The sequence below is a fragment of the Schistocerca americana genome, chromosome 7, assembly GCF_021461395.2.
Source record: "Schistocerca americana isolate TAMUIC-IGC-003095 chromosome 7, iqSchAmer2.1, whole genome shotgun sequence".
Taxonomy (NCBI): Eukaryota; Metazoa; Arthropoda; class Insecta; order Orthoptera; family Acrididae; genus Schistocerca; species Schistocerca americana.
Window position 1 is genome coordinate 360,889,484 of NC_060125.1, and position 27,665 is coordinate 360,917,148.

The 27,665-nt window shown below is 40.8% G+C and overlaps 1 protein-coding gene across 1 annotated transcript in view; it reads left to right on the forward strand.

Moving 5' to 3' along the window:
* Nucleotides 1–11,807: 11,807 nt before the first annotated feature.
* LOC124622933 (juvenile hormone esterase-like) overlaps nt 11,808–27,665 on the forward strand; it is an 87,528-nt gene continuing 71,670 nt past the window's right edge. Inside the window, exons 1-2 of the mRNA XM_047148724.1 lie at nt 11,808–11,891; nt 20,256–20,390. Of these exons, the coding sequence (XP_047004680.1) occupies nt 11,808–11,891; nt 20,256–20,390 (219 nt within the window). The remainder of the gene's footprint in view (nt 11,892–20,255; nt 20,391–27,665) is intronic.

Here is a 27,665-nt window from a genome sequence, read left to right on the forward strand (position 1 = left end):
ATACCTTAGAAATAACAGTGTTACAATCACATTTCATTTACGAACAATAATATGCATGACAGCTAGATCCAAGATGTGTTAACAGACGTAATACGAAATTGTTAAGGCCTCTACGGGGAGGAGATGTGTTAACAGAGTTGGAAGATGAATAATTAAAATCGAATGGCTATGGTATGTAGTGGAATAATCAAAAATCCTACTAAAGATAGAGACCAAAGATATTAAAATTAGAACTTATGTTTAGTTACGGAGGCACACAGCAGGCAGGAAAATACGGTGCAGGCTAGATTAACAACACAAACTTTAAAAAATTTCGGAAAGAATAACGCGATACGTTTTAAAAAAAAATGGCTCTGAGCACTATGGGACTTAACTGCTGTGGTCATCAGTCCCCTAGAGCTTAGAACTACTTAAACCTAACTAACCTAAGGACATCACACACATCCATGTCCGAGGCAGGATTCGAACCTGCGACCGTAACGGTCACGCGGTTCCAGACTGTAGCGCCTAGAACCGCACGGCCACTCCGGCCGGCTACGTTTTAAAAGTAAACAACAGAGATGTTATGGAAATCATTCAAGTCTTTTATCGAGATGTTCGCATTCTGCAAATATACTTACCGGGTTTGCTGCAAGATAACATCGTTTAAGTTGCACATCATTCCCTCGCAGCAGATGTTGAACATATACAGATGGTTTCGTTGATTACTGCTGCAATACACGATTTTCCTATCAGGATGTAGAAGACAGAACAGTAAATCACATTACGAATAAAAATGCGATTTTAATGAGAAATCAAGACAAAAATAAGGGATTTTCAATGGGGAACTTTGGATACGTTACAAATGACGATGATGTATTAAGAAAATTTGCATATTTCCCGTTAACGCATTCTTCCACGAGGAAACACGTGGTAAATGGCCATGATAAGAATCAAATGAAATTAAAATAAAACTGACTATATTTTAGGAAACAATAAAGAAATTGTACTGTATGTGATGACCCTAAACCATTTTACAGTTCTAAACGATGTTAGCCACACGAGAACTGGAGCAAAAATAAATACAAAATGTGGTAATAATCGCTCATCAAACACCAAATTAGATATGTATACTATGATAATTTATATAAAAAGGGAGTTTTATTACATGAAGCGTTAAAGTAAATGTAGATATACATTGCTGAAAGAGGACATTACTTAACAAAGATTCGCTCCGCGGGATTAGCCGAGCGGTCTGAAGCGCTGCAGTCATGGACTGTGTGGCTGGTCCCGGCGGAGGTTCGAGTCCTCCCTCGGACATGGGTGTATGTGTTTGTCCTTAGGATAATTTAGGTTAAGTAGTGTGTAAGCTTAGGGACTGATGACCTTAGCCGTTAAGTCCCATAAGATTTCACGCACATTTGAACATTTGAACAAAGATTCTTATGAAAACAAGATTGATACTTCAGATATGAAGAAATTTAAAGAAACGAAAATCTCAAGTGGAACAAGACAGCAATGAAAGAGGCGAGACTTTCCTGCAAATCACAGAGGGAATTTTACATAATGTGCTGGGTTAATCTAAATTATGCGTAAGTACACTCGACAGTATGCGAGAGAAGACAGTGAGAGTTTGCAAAAAAAGAAAAAAAAACGAAAATAGTGAAATGGTATGGAGAAAACAAGCAGAAACTAATGCTGGCTAAACGTCTCATTCCGTTGCTTAAGATGGGAGATGACTAGCTAGCAACTTCGTGTTTAAGAGATGAATCTGAAACAAGGGCAATAACGAAAATAACGAGGTGATAATGAGATGTTGGTGTTGAAATAGAAATGCGGAAGGTGAAATAATACAGGAAGAACTTGCTGAATTCCTTACTAAATACAGTTCTAGAAAACTGGGAATTTTTTTTAAATTATGCTACTTCGCAAGGCAAAAACTTTTGTACCCATCAACCATCTCTCCATAAAGGACGATGCCCTTGAGAAACAAGAGACTAATTCAGGTTACATTTGTACACTGAAGAATGTATGCGTCAGTAAACCGCCTCCATTTAATATCATCAGCGAAATGGAAAATTCAGAAAGAGATGGAGAACCAGGTTAGGGAATAACAGAATTTGGTGATCCAAATCATTAAACTGTGTTAATGAAACACACGTACACCACCTTTGTTTAGGTGATGACATTGTGCTGTTTGCTTTTCGTGCAAATAAAATTCAACAACCAATGTAGAACCCTAGAAGTACAGCTTTGAGTGTTGACCTAAAAATCAATTTCAGTAATACTAACTTTATCTATGAGCAACACATGGAAAAGAAAATACTTCAGATGAACAATGAAGTTGTACAGCGGTTGCAGTATGTTTTTTAATTGGAGCACCTGAAGTCAACGACTCGATCGATGCAGAAAGAAATTATCGACAGAGTTAATATGGTCTGGAGTATACAGGGTAGATTAATCTATATTTTCATAACTAATACTCTGATTTACTGTATCTGAAAAATGGAAAGCACAATCTGGATGTATTACAACCATTGTTATTTGGCAATCAGACAACGACATCTAACTGAAGGTTGCTCTACAAGCAATGGAGCGTTGCATTTTTTTTTATTTTTTTTTATGGTTATAGCCGTTTCACCACGTTGGACTACTCAAAACGTTAAAAATCAATTACTCCTTTTACCAATGTTTTATTCCACATTATTAGCTTACTTCAGCCGGTGGTCACTATCAGTTGCTTCATAAATGAAATGTGAACGCTTAAGAGTTTTGTGGTTCAGTGAAACCTACAAGTATACTTTGATAAATGATTTGATCATAGGAACTCCAGATACGTTCAGTAAATACACTCGCGAGTATGCGAGAAAAAACAGTGTCAGTTTGCAAAAAAGAAACAACAGAAAATAGTGAGACTGTATTCGCTGATTTGTTTCAAACAATGTGGTCCCGATACAACTTTGTATGAAACAGGGAAAAACTCAGACTAAAAATGATAAATCTAAGATTTATTTATCAATTGTGGTGAGGATGGATTATGTCAAGACACATTATGAGTACAATATCAAAACCCGGTTGAATCAAAAACCACGTGTTCATACATAAAAGCTTTGAAAGGTATAAAAATAGCGTGGCAGTCTATTACAGCGGAAATAACTCTGATATGGTGTGTAATTAACGGGAGTACCAACACAGCAATGAAGATACCAACAACTTCCGTAAGATGTGAATCAGCAACGGCATACAGAACTGCTTTCCGGCAAAGGAGTTTAAAAAACGACTGTGAGTGGCAACAAGTCTCATAGGATCATTCAAAACGTGCACTTTGGTATTAATGTCGGGGATCATGCTGATCATTTCTAGCGCTGAAGTGTTTGTTGTTGAATATATTCACCTGCTAGACGAACGTTGTGTTGTCGAAATGTGATCTACTTACAGAAACGTTTTCTGTAGACAGTTTTGCACAGATTGAGTCTGATTGAAGAACGACATCGTGGAACCACCAAGTGCTACTGTACTGAGTACGTATTTACAGATAACTAATGTCGGGTAAGCAGAAATCTGCAATTGATGGCTTAATACTACATCGCCTTTAAGGAAGGTTCTTTGGCGTCAAAGTCTGTTCCATATACGTTCTACTATTGTATTACACATAATCCAGCATCCACCAAGTGCAGAAGTCTGTACAATAAACTGACCACGTTTATGTTACGATTTCATTTGAACAGTGCGCTTAACACTGTAATAGGCTCTCTATTTTTCACTAGATGACCGCTGGAAAATGTGTAATAGACGCATGTGTATATCACAGATTCTGAAACTAGAAGGAACCATGTATTTTCCCCCTAGAAACCTTCCTTATACTTGCTACACTGCTAAACCATGACTAGTTTCCTGGAAATAAAATCTTTTCTCCATTGACCTCAAGTGTTTCCGTGATGACTGTCTTTGTACAAGGATGCCATCTTCTACATCTTCGGCATGAACCAAATCAGCAACGTACGTTCACTGCCTCGACGACACATTCTTTTCACAAATGTTTGACAAATTTCTCGCTAGATAAAAACATGCTAGCTTTGTTAATGGAACACACTCACCCAACAGGAGAACGTTTGTCATCGACCTTAGTGCAGTGCACGTGTTAAGAGCCGTTTGAAAAATCTTTCTTCTGTGACAGGAAGAATGCGTTACATCGGCTCAATTGCATGCCACCTTCCAGAAGTCTTCTGCGTATAGTTCTCAATGACAACAATATTTCAGTGCATTCGTAAGAGTTCATCGTGATTTGATGGTATCGCATTCTGGTCACCATAGACCACAACAAAAACTAACGGTCAAAGAATCTTGGTTATCCTTGCCTGAATCCACTGAACGTTAAACCTATGGTCAAAAATTGTTGCCACGAATACCAGAAGGGCAAGCTATTAAACACCTAGCGATTCTTACTCTGTGCAGCTGATATTGGCCTTTAGTTGCTGTTTGTGGCAAGAACATGACTCAACGATGCGACTTGTCTTCCCATAATTCCACAGCATGCAGTGTACTCTCAGATAATCAGTTTCTGTCTCATTCGCGATAAGGCTGATATTGTTAATCATTGCATTATGCCGTAACTTAAAAAATTTCGTTTCCGTTTCGGCACACGTAAAAGTTCAGTGCATATGTCGAAGCTCAAGGAAAGCAGCGTCATTGTACGTTTTACCTCCTACAGGTGTGTACAATTTATCATATGGCTGTTTATCGTATTCCAGTGATCCGGCGCCATCCGGAAGTCCAGTGGTGTGGGAAACGTTGACGGGGAATGCTTCCAACTATCTGGACATGCAACTGGAGTTTACAACAATTCAGGACGTCGTCAAGGAACGGATGGATTTCTGGAGAGAGATACTAGCGTCTTGAAGAGCTGAATGCTGTGATATTCTTCGTTATGTTCTGCACACTGCAAAATAAATTTTAATGCTTTTAGTTTGAAAACAACATTTAGTCACAATGTCAGTCTCAGTTTCATTTCTGACCTACAGTTTATCATTCAAAGTTTTTAGATGTGGGCGATTCCAGCAGTGATTTGTCGTTAGTAGTCCAGCTTGACGTAGTAAGTATGTTTCCACGCTAAATGAAGTGCCCAGTTTTTCTCATATTCCCAATCGAACATTTGCGTTCTTTCATACAAAGATCACACACTAACTATTCTAGTATTTTTATGAAAATCATTTTTAGTAATTAATATAGTTTCCTTACAGAAATAGGAAGGTTACGCGTCACCTGGATCTTCTCCAAGACTTCAGAAAAGGATTCACCTTCTACTTCCAGAGTAAGTGACTGAGACAAGTTTCGAGAAATTTTGTAATACTCAAACAGAACGACGCACTCAAACTGTCAAATGTAATTGTTCTTTTTGTAGTGTAAACCGTTCCTTATCAGCGCATAAATCATTGGCGTGCCTCTTACAGCGGAATATCGCAACTGGATTAATTAGAGATGCAATCTCGGAACATCAGGTTTCCTAACTCTCTTACGTTACCCTTCTGAAGCTATCGCAGTGAATTAAAAAAGTGTGAAGTAGGTGAAGAAAATGACTGAGTATACGCCATAAGATTGTCACAGATATTTGATAATTTTGTTTCAGTAACAGAGTACTGGAATGGGCAATGACACTGTGCAGAAGATATGTTTTGCCATTTTTTAAAATTTATCACTCATAACATCTTCATTATTAGGTCTACAACTTTGCTTGCTCCGTTTAGCAATAGACGGCAGTGGGGTTCAGGTGGCTGGTCATAGGTGTAATAAAATAAGCTTAGGCATCTGTAAACATAATGCCATAAAAATATTAGTCCATTAGTGATTGCATCATCAGGTTATTCTCGATTAAGTACGTCAACTTACGTACCCATTTCTCTCCATTTGCGGGAAGTTTTGATTTTCTACTGAAACGTGAAGAAATCTGCGGCTGTGGCTCTTAAAACGCTGGGTAAGACCAATGGTGAGGGAACTATTAGTGGAAGTGTTTTCAACGCCTTAAGAACGCAGTTTTTGATGTCGAAGACGGGCATGGCGGTGGAAGACAGAACGTTTTCGTAGCTGCTGAAACAGACGAAGACAGTCACAGGACATCATTATCGAAAGCAATTCATGCGTTCGAGCCCAGCACTGAAACACAACACAGCGATAGACACGTAAAGGTAATTTTGCAGCAGGTCAGCGCTCGACCCCAAGTCGTAAAACCCGTCAAAATATTCATGGAAACTTTGAAATGAGAAGTCCTGCCTTTCCCGTAGTATTCTCCATACGTTGCTCTCTCGGACTACCACCTTTTTCGATCAGTGTCATACAGTCTGTCTGACCAGAACTTCCGATCATATGAACAAGTGCAAAATTGAATCGATTCATGGATCCCCACAAAAGACGCCAAGTTCTTCCACCACGGGATTCGTATGCTATCCGAAAGATGGGAGAATGTAGCGGCCACCGATGGGCAATACTATGAATCATAATTTTTTGTACGTTTTTCACAATAAAGCCCAGAACTTCTTGAAAAAACGGTGGAAGCAAAGTTCTAGACCTAGTATTATTTCTCTTGTTACAGTTAATTTTCAGTACGTTACTTTTTAAGACATTTATCTCAAATGTTTTCATAAAAGTGTTGAAATTCCATGTTTGTGTTTCGTCTGTAAAAAACAGACTGAGTGGTATTTTTTGTTCCATCAACTTTCACGATGAAGTGTGACTGCTTCTTTTTATCGTCCAAGTCTCATTTGTTTAGTGGAGAAACAAGGCCATGATCTTATGAATTTTTCTTTCTAGAAATTGCAAGTGAAAGCAAATTCAGAAGTTGGTCCCTGCAGAAATGGTTATCATGTATGCAACGTGTTTTAAAAAAGCTGACCCGTATCCCCACAGAGGCAACTATTGATCAAAATTACAAAACACGTAGTATAATACGTATGTTCTGAAAGAAAATACTTGTTGAGATATGGACCATTTTATTGTTGTGTCGAGAACGGTCAGTCCTCAATATTGTTGGCAGTCTTCCTGCTGACATTCACTGCTCATTATTTCACGCTTATGTTTGCCTCTCTAGTTAGTCGTAAGACACTAGCAGTATTTTGAGCACTTCTAGCATTACAACAACATTAGCAAATACATTTAGTGGTTAAATGGCCCAGTGGAAAGCCTGTCAAAAGCTGAACACGTATCAAGCATGAAAACAGAAGGTGTACTGAACTATGAAAAAAGAAGCAAAATACAGAATTAACGGTCCAAGCTTAAAACGTGCAACATCGAGAAACTACAAGATTGACGGCGTCGTGGTTGTGTGGTCACGGTGTTGGCCGACAAACCAGAATATCGATGTTCAAATTTTCCTCGTGCCACGATTTTTTTCGTAAAATTATGAAGTTTTCGTCCGGTCATTGACGTGTCTATTCTGCTTCTGTAATCTTGGTTTACGTTGGTTACAGAATATGACTTAAGTAGTAAGGATATATTACCGTCGCAAGCAAATGTGATGAATAGTGAGAGCAGGCGAGATGCCGCGTAGACCTCTCACTGAAATGAACACAACAAATAAGAGCGTGTCAACTATGCTACAACAAAGGAATTCAACAGTCAAAAATTCCAAAAGGGAATGCAGGAGTCAAAACGTGTGGTGCTTGTGTAGAATAAATAGAAGGTGCGTACGCCTGGAGGCCCCTTCGTTATACATCGCTGTTGCAAAGTGACGATACACCACGACGCAGACACAGATTTCAGTACAGCGCAATATAGCGAACAGACACGCCAATGACCGGGTACACAATTCATAATTTTGTGATAAAAAAATATGGGGTACGAGGAAGATTTGATCACGGATCTGCCCCTTCACAAACCAGTACCGTGACAGCAAAACCATGACGCCGTGGCTCTGCGAATTCGCTCGATGTTACACATCTTGTGTTTGGACCGTTCACTGTTTCTATTTTACTTCTTTTTTCACAGTTCAGTACACCTTCTTGCTATTTTCATGATTGATCGGTGTTCAGCTTTTGACAGGCTATCCTCTGGACCATCTTACAACTAAATCTGAGGGAGTTTCCCTTGTGAAGAATGATTAGATGCTCTTCAAGCCCGCTAAAGATTTGGATACTGTGATAAGGAATACCACGGTAGACACTTGTTGAAGAGGAGCGGGAGTCTGTAAAGAAACAATCACAAATGTTGAAGAGGCAAACATAGGTACAAGGAAGGTACCTCACAAGAACCTTGGGGAACAAAAGACATGCTTTAATTGGTCGACTAAAAAGAGAAGTACAAAAATGCTCAGGGGAAGAGAGGAATACAGCAACATAAATCAGTTAGGAACAATATAATAGGAAATACATGGAAGCCAGGCCGAAAGGGCTGAAGCTAAAATCTGAAAAATCGAAAAACCAAATGATTGTCGGAAGGACTGATTTAGCACAAAGGAAAGTCAATTCAGCTCTCTGTGAAAGTAAATGGAAGAGCGGCAACATTAAGAATCCAATGAGAATTTCGGTGTTCAACGAAGAGGAGGGAGCAGATAGATGGAAGGATGAAACTGAAGGCGTCTATAAGGACGAGGAATTCTCTGCTGATATGATTGGGGTCGATAGGAATGAGACAGGGGGTTGCACTATTAGAATTGAACAGAACGTTGGAAGATCAAATACGGCAGAAGGGATAGAGAACATTCCATCGGAATTTCTAAGACCATTGGGGGAAGTGGCAACAGAACGACTACTCACGCTGGCGGTCGGTGTGGAAAATCTGTGTGACTGGCGACATAGCAGATATACTTCAAATTTAAATTTGAGCTCCTAATCAACATTTGGGCAGACGTATATATATATATATATATATATATATATATATATATATATATATATATATATTTGAAATATACACGATATATAAATTTATATATAAAAGAGTAGCATTGCTACTCAACATCTCGAAAAGTACTTGACCGATTTACTTCTAATTTTTTAGCAGATTTGTTTCAAACTGCTACATGCAGATTAAACAGTGAAGTAAATTATTCAGAAAGTAGATCGAAGGGTTCCGATTAAAAAGGGTGTGAAATCGGGATGCCGTCTTTCACACACTCTGTTCAATCTGTACTTTGAAGACGGGATCACGGAAATAAAAGCTTCAAGAGCGGGATTCTAATTCTGGGTCGAAGGATATCAGTTATTAGATTCGATGGTGACACTATTATCTTCAGTGAAGGCGGAGACGAACTACAAGTTCTGTTGAGTGGAATGAACAGTCTAATGAGTACAGGATATAGACTGAGAATAAGCCGGTGAAAGATGAAAGTATTGGAAATATCGTGTGACTAGGGCTTCCCGTGGGGTAGACCGTTCGCCGGGTGCAAGTCTTTCGAGTTGACGCCACTTCGTCGACTTGCGTGTCGATGGGGATGAAATGATGATGATAAGGACAACACAACACCCAGTCCCTGAGCGGAGAAAATCTCCGACCGAGCCAGGAAACGAACCCGGGCCGTTAGGTATGACATTCTGTTGCGCTGACCACTCATCTACGACGGGTGGACATGAAAGTAATGAGAAGTAGAAGAAACAAGAGTAACGAGAAACTTAGCATCAAAACTGATGACGTAGGAATTCTGCTACTTTGGAAGCAAAATAACGCGTGATGGACAAAACAAGGACACAAGGAGCAGACAGGCACACACCAAAAGGCCATTCCTGGCCAAGTGAAGTCTGTGGGTATCAGCCATTGGCTTTATTTTGAGGAAAAAATTCTGAGAATCTTCAAGTGGAGCACAGCATTATATGATGAATCAAGGGCTGAGGGAAAGCCGGAACAGAAGAACATCGAAGTTTTTTAGATGTGTTGGCACAGAAGAAGGCTGACAATTAAGTGGACTGATAAGATAAGGAATAAGGAGCTTCTCAGCAGAACTGGCGCAAAGAAGAACGTATGGAAAGCACTGACAAGAAGAAGGGTCAGGACATTTAAGACACATGGAATAACTTTCAAGCTACCAGTGGGAGCTGTTAAGGGTAAAAAATATGGAGGAAGACAGGGATTGGAATACACCCAACAAATATTTGAGGACGTAGAATGCAAGTGCTACTTTGAGGTGAAGACATTGTAACAGGACAATAATTGGTTCAAAAAAATGGCTCTGAGCACTATGGGACTTAACTACTGTGGTCATCAGTCCCCTAGAACTTAGAACTACTTGAACCTAACTAACCTAAGGACATCACACACATCCATGCCCGAGGCAGGATTCGAACCTGCGAGCGTAGCAGTCGCGCGGTTCCGGACTGCGTGCCTAGAACCGCTAGACCACCGCGGCCGGCCAAGAATTGGTGGCGGCCCATTGACGCACTTAGAAGACTGATGATAAAAACAAAAATCTCCTGTGCCATTGATAGTTTTTAGTAATCATTCACTGAAACGGGAAAAAGGGCAAGCAAACCACGATCTTAAAAACCGGGTGATGAAAAGAGAAAAATCAGGATTGACACAAACACAACAGGGCATTGAAACAGCCTAGGTGATGGCAGTGAAGGTGCTGACATAGAGAAGATGAAGAAGAATGTGATGATGATAATGATGATGAATTGATGATCTAACTGCTGGTGGTGATGACGCTGTAGCTGCAGCCTCTAAAAGAAAGAAATGCTAATTACTTATATAATATGCTGATTACAGAAGACAATGATGCGTCATGTTTTATGTGAATATGTTTGATTATGTTCAGAGCTTGTAGATACATTACTAATGAGCTATTTCTGAAAACAAGACGGTCAGTGCTATTACGTAGCACTAAGAGTGCTACTTCAAACACTAAAATCATTTTAATACTAATGATCAAATGGCTCTAAGCACTATGGGACTTAACATCTGAGGTCATCAGTCCCCTAGAACTTAGAACTACTTAAACCTAACTAACCTAAGGACATCACACACATCCATGACCGAGGCAGGATTCGACCCTGCGACCATAGAAGTCGCGCGGTTCCAGATTGAAGCGCCTAGAACCGCTCGGCCACATGGGCGGCATTTTTAATACTAATTGTCGTATTAAAATTGTTATTTGTTGGATAACTATGATGCAGAAAGGTATTGTAAAATCTACTGTTTGCGGGACCTCCACAGCCGTTGCGAAAGTTCTTCGTGATGACTAAATCTGCTACAGTTGTACTTGGCAAATCCTGTATGTGGGTAAAATCGTAAACACAACCCCATCTTCAGGCGCTACGAAGAACAGGGAAAATTAAGAGCGAATCTTCTTGAAATTAATTAACGTCAATAGGGACCATACAGGTGTGAAAATCAGGCTACACCTTGGCTGGGTACGAGAAAGTTGTACCAGTCATGTAAAAAATCTAGCAAGTTTGTCAAGTGGTATGCGAGATTCCATGAGGGTGAAGTATAAACTAGTTCTCCGAGTCAACCAGTACCACAGAGGGTGAACGGGGCCTGACCTAAAAAAAGTAGCAATGAAACAGAAAAGATGCACACATTGCCAGGCTAATGTAACCTATAAATCCACTGCTAACGGTTTTGCATGTGGGATGGACTTAAATAAATTAAAATGATGGCACACTGTATCTTTGAAACCCTTGTTCGATGTAAGAGACGTCCTGATGGCCATAATCAGATCAGATTAAATAAATAAATATTGACTGTACTAGGAAAGAGACAATATTTTTCCTCGAACTGGATATGAGATACTTGAAACTAAGGTACTGCCCGGGTTTATCTTATCCTAAATCAGACGAAAGATAATTCCTCTGCGACATGTAGGTATATATCGACAGCACGAATGTGTTCTCCCAAACGTATACATGTATTCCATCACGCTGCTGCTGATTGCTGCCGCTTTCTCCGCGAGGGTAACGGCTGTTCCGCGCCGTTCCACGGTTGAGGAGGTACGTTAATCGACAACGAATCAAGTAAAGCTAACCCTTGAAGTCAGCAGTTCTCGTTTTCGCGCTTAATCTGCTAGCAGGTTGACAGATGAATTCAGATTTTTATTTAAGTTGCTCTAGTGCTGACACAGACAGACATTTGTTACGTTTGAAACGTACATAACGCTTTAACATGAAGTTTCAGTGTGGTATACTTGGTAGCAATCTCCGAAACGAACTTCAAAAAATGGCTCTGAGCACTATGGGACTTAACTTCAAAGGTCATCAGTCCCCTAGAACTTAGAACTACTTAAGCCTAACTAACCTAAGGACATCACACACATCCATGCCCGAGGCAGGATTCGAACCTGCGGTCACGCGGTTCCAGACTGTAGCACCTAGAACCGCTCGGCCACGTCGGCCGGCCCGAAACGAACTCCTACGCCGTAGTCTCTTCCCGTAAGTTTCCAACAATTAAGTTACGAACACACTCTGAAAGATTTAGTTGCCTTCTAAATCTTTTCACTTAGTACATTATACTTTTTTTCTTTCTACATGCACATTCGTAGTTCCTGATTTCCTCATACATCTCGTAACAAAAATCACAATCAACACACATCCCTACACTTAAAATTAGCTGACGAAGTAATACTTCCTGTCGCCAATAGATGGCAGAGCAATATAGTTTTGCTTACGAGATTGCATTTAACAATACGTCAATGTGTTATCATGAGTGCAGGATTAAAATATAAGGTCCTGTTACACGTTTTTACATTCATCAGTCTTTTGACTGTTTCGATGGGGCTCACAATGATTTCCCCTACTGTGCCACAACCTCTTCATCTCACAGTAGCGCCACATCTAGAATACTTCGATTCTCTTTCTTTTCGGTTTTTTCACAGTCCATGATTCGCTAGCATACAACGCTGTTCTTCAGATGTACGTTCTCAAACATTTCTTCCTCAGATTAAGGTCTGTGTTTGAAACTAGCAGACTTATCTCGGCAAGGAATGCCCTTTCTGCCAGTGCTAGTCTGCTTTTTATAACCTCCCTGCTTTTCCGTCATAGGCTATTTTGCTTCCAAGGTAGCAGAATTTCTTAACTTCACCTACATTGTGATCACCAATTCTTACGTTAAGTTTCTTGATACTCTCATTTCTGTTACTTCTCATTATTTTCGCCTTTCTTCGGTTTGCTCTCACACTATTGTCTGTTCTCGCTGGATTCTTTCCATTCAACAGAACCTATAATTCTTCTTTAGCTTTACCGACGATAAGAACATCGTCACTGAATTTTATCACTGATATCCTTTCATGCTGAGTTTCTATCCCACTCTCGAACCTTCCTATTATTTCTTTCATTGCTTCTTCGCTGTTTAGATAGAACAGTAGGGCCGAAAGATTGCGTCCACGTCTTACACGCTTCTTAATCCGCGCACTTTACTCTTGCGTTCCCAGTCTTAGTGTTACCCTCTTGACTGTTGTACATACTTGTACTGTATATTATCCGTCCTTCCCTATGCTTAATCCTATTGTTCTCAGGATTTCAAACATCTTGCACCATTTTCCATTGCCGAATGCTTTCTCCAAGTCGAAAAATACTATGAATGTGTCCTGGCTTTTCTTTAGTCTTGCTTGCATTACCAAGTGCAGCGCCAGAGCTGCTACTCTGGTGCCTTTATCTTTCCTAAAGCCAAACGATCGTCATCTAGCACATCCTCAACTTTTTCCTCCATCCTCAAAAATGGTTCAAATGGCTCTGAGCACTATGGGACTTAACTACTGAGGTCATCAGTCCCCTAGAACTTAGAACTACTTAAACCTAACTAACCTAAGGACATCACACACATCCATGCCCGAGGCAGGATTCGAACCTGCGACCGTAGCGGTCACGCGGTTCCAAACTGACGCGCTTAGAACCGCACGGCCACACCGGCCGGCCTTTCCTCCATCCTCCTTAATATTATTGTTGTCATCAATTTCGATGCACAAGCTGTTACGCTGACTGTGATATGGTTGTCGCACTTATCAGCTCTTGAAATCTTCGGAATTGTGCAGGTAAGTTTTTCTCCATAAGTCTGGTGGTATGTCGGCAGTATCATAGATTCTTCTTAAATAGTTGTTTGGTTGTGCTTTCCTCAATAAACTCAGAGATTTCGATTGGATCTTATACGAGGTGTGACAATAAAGTAATGAGACTGATTTTCTTTGCAAGATGTGGCAACCCTGCAGGCTTGTGTAGGCACAATATCTTTGACCTCGGTCTATAAGCTGCTTCTAGTCCAAGCGGCACATCGATGCAACTGCTCAGTCGTGAGTTGTACTGTAATAAGTTAACATGTGTTTGTGTCTCTCGTCATGGAAATGGAATCGCATAATAGCGCGCAATGGTATGCCGTTTCTTTTTGCGTTAAATTGGGTGAAAACGTGACGACAACTTATGGTAAACTTCAGAAGGCTTTTGAAGAGGAGGTTATGTCAAGAGGTCAAGTTTTTCATTGGCATAAAATGTTTAGTGAAGGCAGAACGAATGTTGAAGATGAAGACCGCAGTGGACGACTATCAACCTCACGGACGGGTGTCAACTTGGCCACCTTGTTCATAAAGAGTGGGTGGGTGCCTCCTGGACAAACCATTAACCAATATTACCACAAAGAAATTTTAGAAAGACTGCGTAAAAGAGTTCTTCGTGTCTGTGCCAACATTGCTGATAACTGGATTCTGCATCACGATAATGCACCTTCCCATACTGCTCTGTCAGTACAGCAATCATTAACCTCAAAACAAATTTGAGTACTACCACAGCCACCTTATTCACCAGATATCGCTCCGTGCGACTGTTTTCTATTTCCAAGAGTCAAGACGGCGGTCAGGGGACACCATTTTCAAACAACACAAGATGTCCAAAAAGCTGTGATGAGGGTCTTGGAGGATATTACAGAAGAAGAGTTCCAGAAATGTTGCCATCAATGGCAGAAGCGCTGGAAAAGTGTGTACAATCAGAAGGGAACTACTTTGAAGGAGACAACACTAAACTTGACTGAAACGGTAAGCAACATTTTTTTCACATCAGTCTCATTACTTTATTGTCTTACCTCGTATATCCCTTCTGCCTTATTTAATCTCAAGTCTCCGAGTGCTCTTTTAAATTCTGACTCTAGTACTCAATCCCCTATCTCATTTCTATCGACCTTAATTTCTTCTTCTATCACGTCAGCAGAGAATTCCTCGTTCTCATAGACACCTTCAATACAACTTCCAACTCTCCACTCCCTGCTCGACAATTCCGATTGCAATCTGAATGTTGACGCTCTTCCTTTTAATCTCACAGAAAGTTGAACTGAAATTTTCCTTGTGGAAAATCAGACCTTGCAGCAATAATTTGTTTTTCGATTTGTTCACATTTCACCTTCAGCCATTTCGGCCTGGCTTCCCTACACTTTCTGTTTATGTTATTCCCAAGTGATTTATATTGTTGTATTTCTCTCTTTCCCTAAATATTTTTGTACTTTCTCCTTCAGTCGACCAATCAAAGTATTTCTTTTGATCCCCGTGGGTTCTTCATTGTTACCTTCCTAATACCTGTTTTCCTCTCCAACATCTGTGATTGCTCTTTCTACAAACGCTCACTCCTCTTCAACAGTAGTGCCTGCCATGGTTTTCATTATTGCAGTACCTTGATCTCTAACGTATTTGAAAAGCATCTTATCATTCCTCATTATTTCGATATCCCACGTCCTTTCACATTAATAGTTCCGTAAGACTCTCATGTACAGCAGTCTACTCTTCATCACTACCAGCTTATGAGTCTATATCTGCTACTGCATAGGCCTTACAATCCAATATCGGATTTCGGAAACTCTCTTTGACCATGATGTAATTAAGATGTGATCTTCCCTGCCTCCAGGCCTTTTCCAAGTATAACCCCTCATCTTGTGATTCTCGAAGCATGTATTCGCTGTTGTTTGCTTAAATTTATTGCTGAACTCTATTAGTCTTTCTCCTCTCTTGTTCCTACTCCCGAGGACAAATTCTCCTGTAAAGCATTCTTTGCTACTTATCTTACAACTGCTTTCCAATCCCCCATGATTATTGCCCTTTTGCGTACTAAATTACATTTTCAATAGCCTGAAATAAATTTTCTATCTCTTCTGCTTGCGACGTCGGCATATATACATGGACTATTCCTATCAGCGTCAGTTTGCTGATTCTGATGGGAACAATCCTATCACTGAAATGTTCAAACTAACTCAGTAATCTACCTTTCCCTTCATAGCGAATCGTTCTCCCGTTTTAACATTTTCAGTTGCTGTTTGTGGTGTCACCGCCAGACACCACACTTGCTAGGTGGTAGCCTTTAAATCGGCCGCGGTCCGTTAGTATACGTCGGACCTGCGTGTCGCCACTATCAGTGATTACAGACCGTGCGCCGCCACACGGCAGGTCTAGAGAGACTTCCTTGCACTAGCCCCAGTTGTACAACCGACTTTGCTAGCGATGGTTCACTGACAAAATACGTTCTCATTTGCCGAGACGATAGTTGGCACAGCCTTCAGCTACGTCATTTGCTACGACCTAGCAAGGCGCCATTACCAGTTACTATTGATGCTGTAAAACATGTACCGTCAAGAGCGATGTTCACCATTTATGGATTGAAGTTAAGTATTACACCATCTGCGTCCGTTTTTCTAGTTCTCATTTCCGTGTCCTGTTCCAGACCTCACGCCAGCCTGCGTGAGCTTAAACGCGTGCCTTTCTGCTTCCTCCAAACCCCGTGGGTTGGCTCCTGCCAATCCACAACACTGTTGATATTACCCCATGCTCTATTACCCCATGCTCGTCGAAATAGGTATATATGTCTTCTTTTCACTTCACTGACTCCAACTACATCTAGAATGAGCCTTAGCTATTCCAACTTTACCTTCAGACGCTTCGATATGTAGAATATTAGCCTTTCCTTTGTTAGTTCATGTTTTTGTCAAGGTCACCTCCATTTTGGTAGTCCTCGTCCAGAGATCTGAATGGAGGACCAATACGAAACCTTTAGCCTTAGATATATCTTCACGACACTCTTTCAGTTACAGGCCATTGTATGAATACACCTTATTTCTGTTTAATGTATTGGTCCCACGGCCTTCCGCATCCTCATCCCGTCGATGATTGCTGATTCATCCGCCATTTAGAGACAATTTTCCAGCCCAAGGGCAAAAGAGTGCTCTGTACCTCTGTCCACTTTTCGTCCCTCTTGGTAAGACCGTCGTCAAAAACAGGATGACTTCTTACGCCGGAAGTGTTTGGCCGTACTGTTGTTGATTTTTATTGAGCTCTTATCCAGTCCTATTAGATATCAAATTTATAAAAGGCAAAGCAGCGGCTCAGACACTTTCTTCATTTTTTGAGTCCATAGAGAAATAATTCTTAATTTTGCAATGTTCCACAACATTCATGGAATAAATCTAAGCTGTAGCTCAGCTTCGTCTAGATTTCAGCAGGAGGGAAAATTTTCTGGAGTATAGACTTTTCCATAATCGGCTTCATCATTATATTCCCATTTCACTTTAGTCAGCCTATTGAGTGTTCCCTAATTTCCGTATTGTAAATGGTCTTCACTTACGACTTTTTTTCTTTTGTATCAAATTTTTGATGTTCTGGGGTAGATTACTTCCAAAGTTGTATATGTGTGGCCTCCAGGGGTGTGATTCTCTTGATGAAGCTCTTCCTCGATGTGAGACATGGAGCGGTGGTGGGATGTTTGGGCATCGTAATGTCTTTGGTTAGACGTCTGCTTCTTCCCATCGTATTCTCCTCTGTTAATTCTGGAGGAGCGATACCAGTAGGAAGGTAGACTGCTTGCAGAGGTATGGCACGTCCGAAACGGACTGTCATAGTTCTAACAGTTTCAATTAGTGCGTCACTGCCGGCCGATGTGGCCGTGCGGTTATAGGCGCTTCAGTCTGGAACCGCGCTGCTGATACGGCCGCAGGTTCGAATCCTGCCTCGGGCATGGATGTGTGTGATGTCCTTAGGTTAGTTAGGTTTAAGAAGTTCTAAGTCTAGGGGACTGATGACCTCAGATGTTAAGTCTAATAGTGCTCAGAGCCATTTGAACCATTTGAAGTGCGTCACTGAAGAACTATGAGCGTGCTTGTCAGTGACCGCTAGTGCGTATTCACTGGCGCTGTTGGTAGAAAATGTGGGCTGGCTCCCTACTTAGTAGCGAGGATGACAAGAAGGCTTTAATCAATGGTCCTCGGAGTCTCCTGTAGTGGTTTACACCAACTAAATAAACTTCTTAAACCATATTAGCACAACTGGGATTCGTCTGCTCTTCTCTTTAAGCCGCTTCCGGGGTTCATGGAGGAGCACGGCCCGTGGATTGAGGGTGTAACCAGGTGATGGTTCTATTTTGGAACGGACATTAATGATTTTTTTCGATGAAACAACAAACACATCACAGAGCTGACTTTAGACCTTTGTTGTATACCCTTAATATTGAATTAAGTATTTTATTAAGTAAAAAGTTTGCATACAAAGGACATTACACGACATGAACGAAGGGCCTTCACGGAGTGCGAAGGGGGTTGGTGGGAGCTCTGAACGCCACAATTTTCAACCTAGCACAGATTTTTAAAAACTGCTTTGAAACTGTTGATGCTGTATAACGAGGTACGTAGGTGTTTTTTTAAAAAAAAACTGGTTTTGGCAGCACTCTGAAATAAGTCAGTTTACTAATTTCCAAGATTCTGGAAGGCATGACGTCAGCAACTGTGGTTTAGGGGAACCATCCAAGTTGCAATATTAATTTTATTTATTTCTTGATTACTATTTTCAAGCCCTATCTCATTTGGCAAATCATCCTCTAAGCTAAGGAGTAACATCTAATATAACTGCCACATGTCTACTCATTCCAGTTAGTTAATCACGTCTTGTCAATTAATGTAGGACTGAAGTTCATTCATCTAACTAAGCCATGCACTAATTTACAAAATGTGTTTAAGTGCAATTAATAGGCATGCGGCTGTCGTAATGGATGTTACTGCATAGCTTAGTGGATGACCTTATGCCCGAAATTAGTCGTCAAGTAATAAGGAAAATTAATATTGCAACTTGGACGATTCTCTGCAATTTATTGCATAATTTGATGAAAGTCAGTGTTTTCGACACAAATGTCGTTATAAGAATGTGCACAAAAAATCGAAATTAAAATATACCGCAAAAATCCTACGTACTACAGTATAGAAAACGCCGACTCACAACTTACAATAAGTTATAATGCAACTGAGTGTATATTTAATGAGATACAACTCTCACCAACTTGAAAACGTTGTTTCAAAAAAACAAACGTTTTAAGTTTCAACCTGTATTTTTTAATGTTGAAACTGAACAAATGTTTAAACTGCAGTGGTAGCACCGTTCAGTTGGCCTTTTTCTCGCCGATGTTGAAAGACTCATTTTGACGCAATTATGTCGATTAAATGGCTTCCGCTTACCGATCGAAGCGTTTTTTGCACGACTGGGATTGCTTTTCGACCCTGTAAATACATTTGTTTGTCATTTTGTAGCACTTACGTTTTACTTCGTACAAAAGAACAAGTGAAATGACAGACGTGAGACAGGCACATGTTTTCAGACTGTTCACCATAAACGAATCATGTTATGAAGAGAAATCTCGTTGAAAATACTATTTTACTTTATACTAATGTCGTCTGTGATACTAGCCGAAACTAACACGACCCTTATTCCGTCGTTAACTATTATAGTATTACATCGGTTACGTTCGACCTCTAGGATGCACCAGACACCCACGCAGTAAATCGTGGTTTTAACATATTTTAACATTTACGGCGCACTTGGTATGAATTAATATTAAATATAGACTCTCTAACGAACATTTTAAGCCAATAAAAATTTCTACCCCCGTCTACAACCTTCACGACGAGTTTCGGTGTTCTGGTCACCCTGGATGTAGTGTTTAGGCGGGTTCCTGCATCCGGCTAGGTGAATACCACGCTGATACTCACGGCTGCTTCAGTTACACTCTTCGCAAACACTACGGTAAACGTTCTCATGCTTTAACCTTGCTAACACCCGGCACAGACAGTTGGGTTATACAAATTCCGGCTCGAAGGGGTAAAGGAAGACAACAGGAAGGACACTCAGCCACACTCTATCACTCACATTGCCAAATATACATTAACACGCCGACCCCGTGGAGATACGGGGTAAAGGCGAGGGAAGAAAAGACTCCTGATGGCTTGATGGTTGTCAGTCAGACCTCGGGGGAGTGGTTTCATTTAATTTATTCCTAAAGTTTGTTTGATAGGTTTTGCACGCGCGTTCGACGCGACACCAGTCATCGTAATGTTGAGCAGAGAACTTGTTACAGGGAGACGACGTGATCGTGACTGTAGAGAACGGCGACCTGAGGGGCGTGGTGGCCACGTCACTGAACGGCGCTCTCTACAACCAGTTCCTGGGCATACCGTTCGCCACGCCGCCTGTGGGAGATCTCCGATTCCGTGTGAGTATTAGATGTGGAAGTTCTGAATAGTGTGGCAACTCTGTAAAAACGACGGGCGTTCAACTAGCAACGCAACACATTTTCTTCTGAAAGCAGATTGGTTTTATTCAGGATCCCAATCAACATGTTATTCCCCACTCGTGTGGATACAAATCCCTATTCTTCATCATAATTTCCGTTCATTGCAACTGCCTTACCCCACCTTACAGGGGGAGAGAACCTGTATGCCTGCATGGTACCACTCCACTGGTAGAAGTCAAAGTCCTCCCAGCATCAATAACTTCCCCATAATCCAAGTACACCTCTCTGAGGAGTACGTCCTTCACTGGTCCAAACAGATGGAAGTCGGAAGGTGCGAGATCCGGACTGTAGGGTAGAAGAAGAACATCAGTTTATCGAAGTTTTCTGAGCTCCTCTCGGGTGCGCAGAATTGTATGAGGCCTTGCGTTGTCATGGAAAGGAGAAGCTCGTTTGCATTTTTGTGGCGACGGACACGCTGAAAGTCTTTTTTTCGCCGCAAGAGTCACAACTGTGTGCACTGGCCGGCACGCGGGAGATCGGACTGGTTTTCGCAAGCTCCTTGCAGTGGTGAGAGACTCCTCGCCCACTGTTCACTGCCAGGTCATCACAGACATGCAGCGAGTGCCTATGAATATCTGCAGTGCTGTGGTTTTCCGCCGAAAGGAACTCAGTGACAGCGCTGTGTTTGCAACGCATTTCCGTTACAGACGCATCGTAGCCTAGCTATAGCACTGCCACCTGTCGGAACTTCATGAAACTACAGGTACAGAAGCGGGAATATTTCACGATAGTCCACAACAAGTTCTGAATTTTTCCGACCGAAATTGGTCGAGAAAGAAATATGTTTCACCGCTTATTGAACGCCCCACGTAATCTTATTTGTTTCCTCATTTTCAGAGCAGACCAGTTCACATGGGTTTTAAACTCAATGTAAGCACGTTGATCATTTTATTTAACTGATTATACAAATAATTCTTTCTGTAACCTGCTACAGTTCATGTGAAATACATGAAGACTCGTACCGTTTTACGGTGACCCTTATCTAGGGTCGACAAACAACAACAAAGGACTACAGGGAAGAACCGAGCTATGTCTTAGTATTATTTTAAATGACCTTATAATCTAACACCATTACCTTTCTCCTTAGCAGCAGCCATTTCAGTAAACTGAGGTTCTAACTGTATACACAGAATTGGTGAAGTACAAGCGGCTTATAATCTAATACCATTAGCGCAAAATAAGCACCTTTCTCCTCACTACTAGCCATTTCAGTAAACTGAGGTTCTACCTGTATACACAGAATTGGTGAAGTGGCTTATAATCTAATACCATTAGTGCAAAATAAGTACCTTTCTCCTTACTATCAGCCATTGCAGTAAACTGAGGCTCTACCTGTATACACAGAATTGGTGAAGTACAAGTGGCTTATAATCTAATACCATTAGTGCAAAATAAGTACCTTTCTCCTTACTATCAGCCACTGCAGTAAACTGAGGTTCTACCTGTATACACAGAATTGGTGAAGTACAAGTGGCTTATAATCTAATACCATTAGTGCAAAATAAGTACCTTTCTCCTTACTATCAGCCATTGCAGTAAACTGAGGTTCTACCTGTATACACAGAATTGGTGAAGTCCAAGTGACTTATAATCTAATACCATTAGTGCAAAATAAGTACCTTTCTCCTTACTATCAGCCATTGCAGTAAACTGAGGTTCTACCTGTATACACAGAATTGGTGAAGTACAAGTGGCTTATAATCTAATACCATTAGTGCAAAATAAGTACCTTTCTCCTTACTATCAGCCATTGCAGTAAACTGAGGTTCTACCTGTATACACAGAATTGGGGAAGTACAAGTGTCTTATAATCTAATACCATTAGTGCAAAATAAGTACCTTTCTCCTTACTATCAGCCATTTCAGTAAACTGAGGTTCTACCTGTATACACAGAATTAGTGAAGTACAAGTGGCTTATAATCTAATACCATTAGCGCAAAATAAGTACCTTTCTCCTCACTACCAGCCAATACAGTAAACTGAGGTTCTAACTGTATAAACAGAATTGGTGAAGAACAAGTGGCTTATAATCTAATACCATTATTGCAAAATAAGTACCTTTCTCCTTACTATCAGCCATTGCAGTAAACTGAGGTTCTACCTGTATACACAGAATTAGTGAAGTACAAGTGGCTTATAATCTAATACCATTAGCGCAAAATAAGTACTTTTCTCCTCACTACCAGCCATTTCAGTAAACTGAGGTTCTAACTGTATACTCAGAATTGGTGAAGTGGCTTATAATCTAATACCATTATTGCAAAATAAGTACCTTTCTCCCTACTATCAGCCATTTCAGTAAACTGAGGTTCTACCTGTATACACAGAATTGGTGAAGTGCCTTATAATCTAATACCATTAGCGCAAAATAAGTACCTTTCTCCTCACTACCAGCCATTTCAGTAAACTGAGGTTTTACCTGTATACACAGAATTGGTGAAGTAAAAGTGGCTTATAATCTAATATCATTAGCGCAAAATAAGTACCTTTCTCCTCACTACCAGCCAATACAGTAAACTGAGTTTCTAACTGTATACACAGAATTGGTGAAGTACAAGTGCCTTATAATCTGATACCATTAGTGCAAAATCAGTACCTTTCTCCTTACTATCAGCCATTTCAGTAACTGAGTTTCTAACTGTATACACAGAATTGGTGAAGTACAAGTGGCTTATAATCTAACACCATTAGTGCAAAATAAGTTCCTTTCTCCTTACTACCAGCCATTTCAGTAACTGAGGTTCTAACTGTATACACAGAATTGGTGAAGTACAAGTGGTTTATAATTTAATACCATTAGTGCAAAATCTGTACCTTTCTCCTTACTACCTGCCATTTCAGTAAACTGAGGTTCTAACTGTATACACAGAATTGGTGAAGTACAAGTGGCTTATAATTTAATACCATTAGTACAAAATCAGTACTTTTCTCCTTACTACCAGCCATTTCAGTAAACTGAGGTTCTAACTGTATACACAGAATTGGTGAAGTACGAGCGGCTTCTGTATAGACAGGAGTACCTCAGGGGTGTAACTTGTCACCAGTGTAGTTCATCCTGTATATTGAGAGAGCATTTCAGAAATGTATAGAATGTATAATATAAAGACTATAAATAGTTCACCAATGTTTTAGGGGTTCTGAGTAACTTTATCGGTACGGTAGCTCAGCGTGCAGCCCTTTGTAATAAAAACTGAGTAAATTAATCAACGATCAACTTGAACGGATGTCATATGACGTCCGCCGAGACCAAACTCAACAAACAATACCGAAAAAACTGAAAAAACGGGGATAGCGTCTTTGATTAATAATCGGATACAAAACCAGTCACCGCTTAAATTTTGATTAATAATCAGCATTGGCCGCCGAAGAATTCCGGCATAAGTCACCTTGCCAAAGAGGGCGGAGGAGCGGACTTAGGTTCAGGGCACTCTCTTGTCCTTGGGGTGAGAAACTGTCCCCAAAGGTGGAAGAATCACTCATGATCAACGGCGTGAGGGTGCAAGAGGCCATGGGAACAACTGCAATAAAGACACATAACGTGTACCCACAGAACATGCGCCTGTAATTGAAAAAGTGTCAAGATGATACCTCCATTGGCAAAAGACTCCGGAATTGTCCCCCATTAGGATTTCCGGGAGGGGACTGCCAAGAGGAAGGTAATCATGAGAAAAATATTGAATAAGCAACGAAAGGATAACGTCCTATGAGTCAGGCATGGAATGCCAGAGGCTTGAACATGGTAGGGAAGCTAGAAAATTTGAAAACGGAAATGCAGAGTCTCAATCTAAATACAGCAGGGGTTAGTGAAGTGAAATGGAAAGAAGACAGGGATTTTCGGTCTGATGAGTACAGGGTAGTATCAACGGCGGCAGAAAATGGTATAACGGGTTTAGGATCCGTTGTGAATAGGAAGGTGGGACAGAATGTATTACTGTGAACTGCTCAGCGATAGGGTTGTTCTTGTCAGAACCGATAGCAAACCAACACCGACAACAATATTTCAGGACATAAATGCCTACGCCTAAAGCTAAAGACGAAGAGACAGAGAATGTATATGAGGATACTGAAAGGATAATACAATACGTAAAGGGAGATGAAAATCTAATAGTCATGGGGAACTGGAATGCAGTTGTAGGGGAAGGAGTAGAAGGAACGGATACAAGAGAATATGGGCTTGGAACAAGGAACGATAGAGGAGAAAGACTAATTAGGTTCTGTAATAAATTTCAACTATTCATAGCGAATACACTATTCAAGAATAACAAGAGGAGGAGATATACTGGGTAAGGCCGGCTAATACGTGAAGGTTTTAGTTAGATAACATTATGGTCAGGCTGAGGTTCCGAAATCAGATATTCGTTTGTAAAACGTACCCAGGAACAGATATAGACTCAGATTACAATATAGTAGTTATGAAGAGTAGACTGAAGATTAAGAGATTAGTCAGGAAGAATCAGTACACAAAGAAGTAGGAATCGGAAGTACTAAGGAATAACGAAATACGTTTAAGTTCCCTAATCTTATTGTTAGAGCAATAACGAATAGCTCAGTAGGCAGAATACTTGAGTAGGAATGAACATGTCTAAGAAGGGCAATCACAGAAGTTGCAACCAAAAATCTAGGTACAACAGAGCTAACTGCGAAGAAACCGTGGGTAACAGAAGCAATACTTCAGTTCATCCATGAAAGAAGGAAGTACAAAAACGTTCAGGGAAATTCTGGAATACAGAAATACAAGCGCTGAGGAATGAAGGGAAGTGCAGGGAAGCGAAGACGAAATGGCTGCATGAAAATCGTGAACAAATCGAACAAGCAATGATAGTCGGAAGGATTGACTCAGCATATAGGAAATTCAAAATAACCTTCTGAGAAATTAAAAGTAAGGATGGTAACATTAAGAGTGTAACGGGAATTCCACTGTTCAATGCAGAGGAGAGAGCGGATAGATGTAAAGAGTACATTGAAGGTCACTATGAGGGGGAAGATTTGTCTGATGTGATAGAAGAAGAAACAGGAGTCGATTTAGAAGAGATAGGGGATCCAGTATTAGAATCAGAATTTAAAAGAGTTTTGCAGGACTTAAGATCAAATATGGCAGAAGGGGTAGATAATATTCCATCAGAATTTCTAAAATCATTGGGGAAGTGACAACAAAACTACTATTCACGTTGGTGTGTAGAATGTATGAGTCTGGCGACATATCATCTGACTTTCGGAAAAATATCATCCACATAATCATGAAGACTGTAAGGGCTAAAAAGGGCGAGTATTATCGCACAATCAGCTTAACAGCTCATGCATACAAGTTGCTTAAAAGAATAATATACAGAAGAACCGAAAAGAAAATTGAGAATGTGTTAGATGACAATTAGTTTGGCTTTTGGAAAGGTAAAGGCACCAGAAAGGCAATTCTGACGTTGCGGTTGTTTATGAAAGCAAGACTAAAGAAAAGTCAAGATTCGTTGAAAGGATTTGTCGACCTGGAAAAAGAGTTCGACATTGCAAAACGGTGCAAGATGTTCGAAATTCTGAGAAAAATAGGTCTAAGCTACAAGGAGAGACGGGTAATGTACAATATGCACAAGAGCCGAGAGGGAATAATAAGAGTGAAAGACCAAGAACGAGGCACTCGGATTAAAGAGGGTGTAGGAAAAGGATGTAGTCTTTCGCGGCTACTGTTCAACCTGTACATCGAAGAAGCAATTATGGAAATAAAAGAAGGGTTCAGGAGTGGAATTGAAATTAAGGGTGAAAGGATACCAATGATACGATTTGCTGATGACATTGCAATCCTGAGTGAAAGTGAAGAGGAATTCAGTATCTCCTGAATGGAATGAACTGTCTGATGAGTAGATAATATGGACTGAGAGTAAATCGAAGAAAGACGAAAGTAATGGGAAGTAGCAGAAATGAGAACAGCGAGAAACTTAACATCAGGATTGATGGTCACGAAACAGATGAATATAAGGAACTCTGCTACCTCGGCAGCAAAATAACCAGTGACGGAGAAAGCAAGAAGGACGTCAAAAGCAGACAAAGACGGTCAAAAAGGGCGTTCCTGGCCGAGAGAAGTCTACTAGCGTCAATCATAAGCCTCAATTTGAGGAAGAAATTTCTGAGAATCTGCGTTTGGAGCACAGCATTGTATGGAGTGAAACATGGACTGTGGGGAAAACCGGAACAGAAGTGAATCGAACCGTCTAAGATGCGGTGCTACAGACGAGTGTTGAAAATTTGGTGGACTGATAAGGTGAGGAATGAGGAGGTTCTGCACAGATTCGGAGAGGAAAGGAATGTATGGAAAACACTGACAAAGAGAAGGGACAGGATGATAGGACATGTGTTAAGACATCAGGAAATGACGTCCGTGGAACTAGAGGAAGCTGTAGCGGGCAAAAACTGTAGAGAAAGACAGAGACTGGAATATATCCAGCAAATAATTGAGGACTTAGGTTGCAAGTGCTGCTCTGAGATGAAGAGTTTGGCAGAGGGAGAAGGGAAAAAAAGTATATAAAGTGATGCTTTAAGCCCTGATTATATTACAGTTATCACAAAATACGTAAAACAGTATTACAATGGAAGGAATTTATAGAAACACCCGGCCAATAGAACACAATTTTCAACGTATTACTATATGTGTCAACATAGCCTCTTTGTCTTTGTGATGGCCCTAATTCGGCGAGGAAGTTGTACACAAGGTGCTTCAACTATCTCACGGACATTCATTGTTAATCAGACCCTGTTGAGCTAACAAATAACGAGAAGATTCCAGAATGAGATTTTCACTCTGCAGCGGAGTGTGGGCGTATATGAAACTTCCTGGCAGATTAAAACTGTGTGCTTGACCGAGACTCGAACTCGGGACCTTTGCGTTTCGTGGGCAAGTGCTCTACTGAGCTACCCAAGCACGAGTCACGCCCCGTCCTCACAGTGCACACTCCGCTGCAGAGTGAAAATCTCATTCTGGAAACATCCCCAAGGCTGTGGCTAAGCCATGTCTTCGCAGTATCCTTTATTTCAGGAGTGCTAGTTCTGCAAGGTTCGCAGGAGAGCTTCTGTAAAGTTTGGAAGGTAGGAGACGAGGTACTGTCAGAAGTAAAGCTGTGAGGACGGGGCGTGAGTCGTGCTTGGGTAGCTCAGTAGAGCACTTGCCCGCGAAACGCAAAGGTCCCGATTCGAGTCTCGGTCCGGCA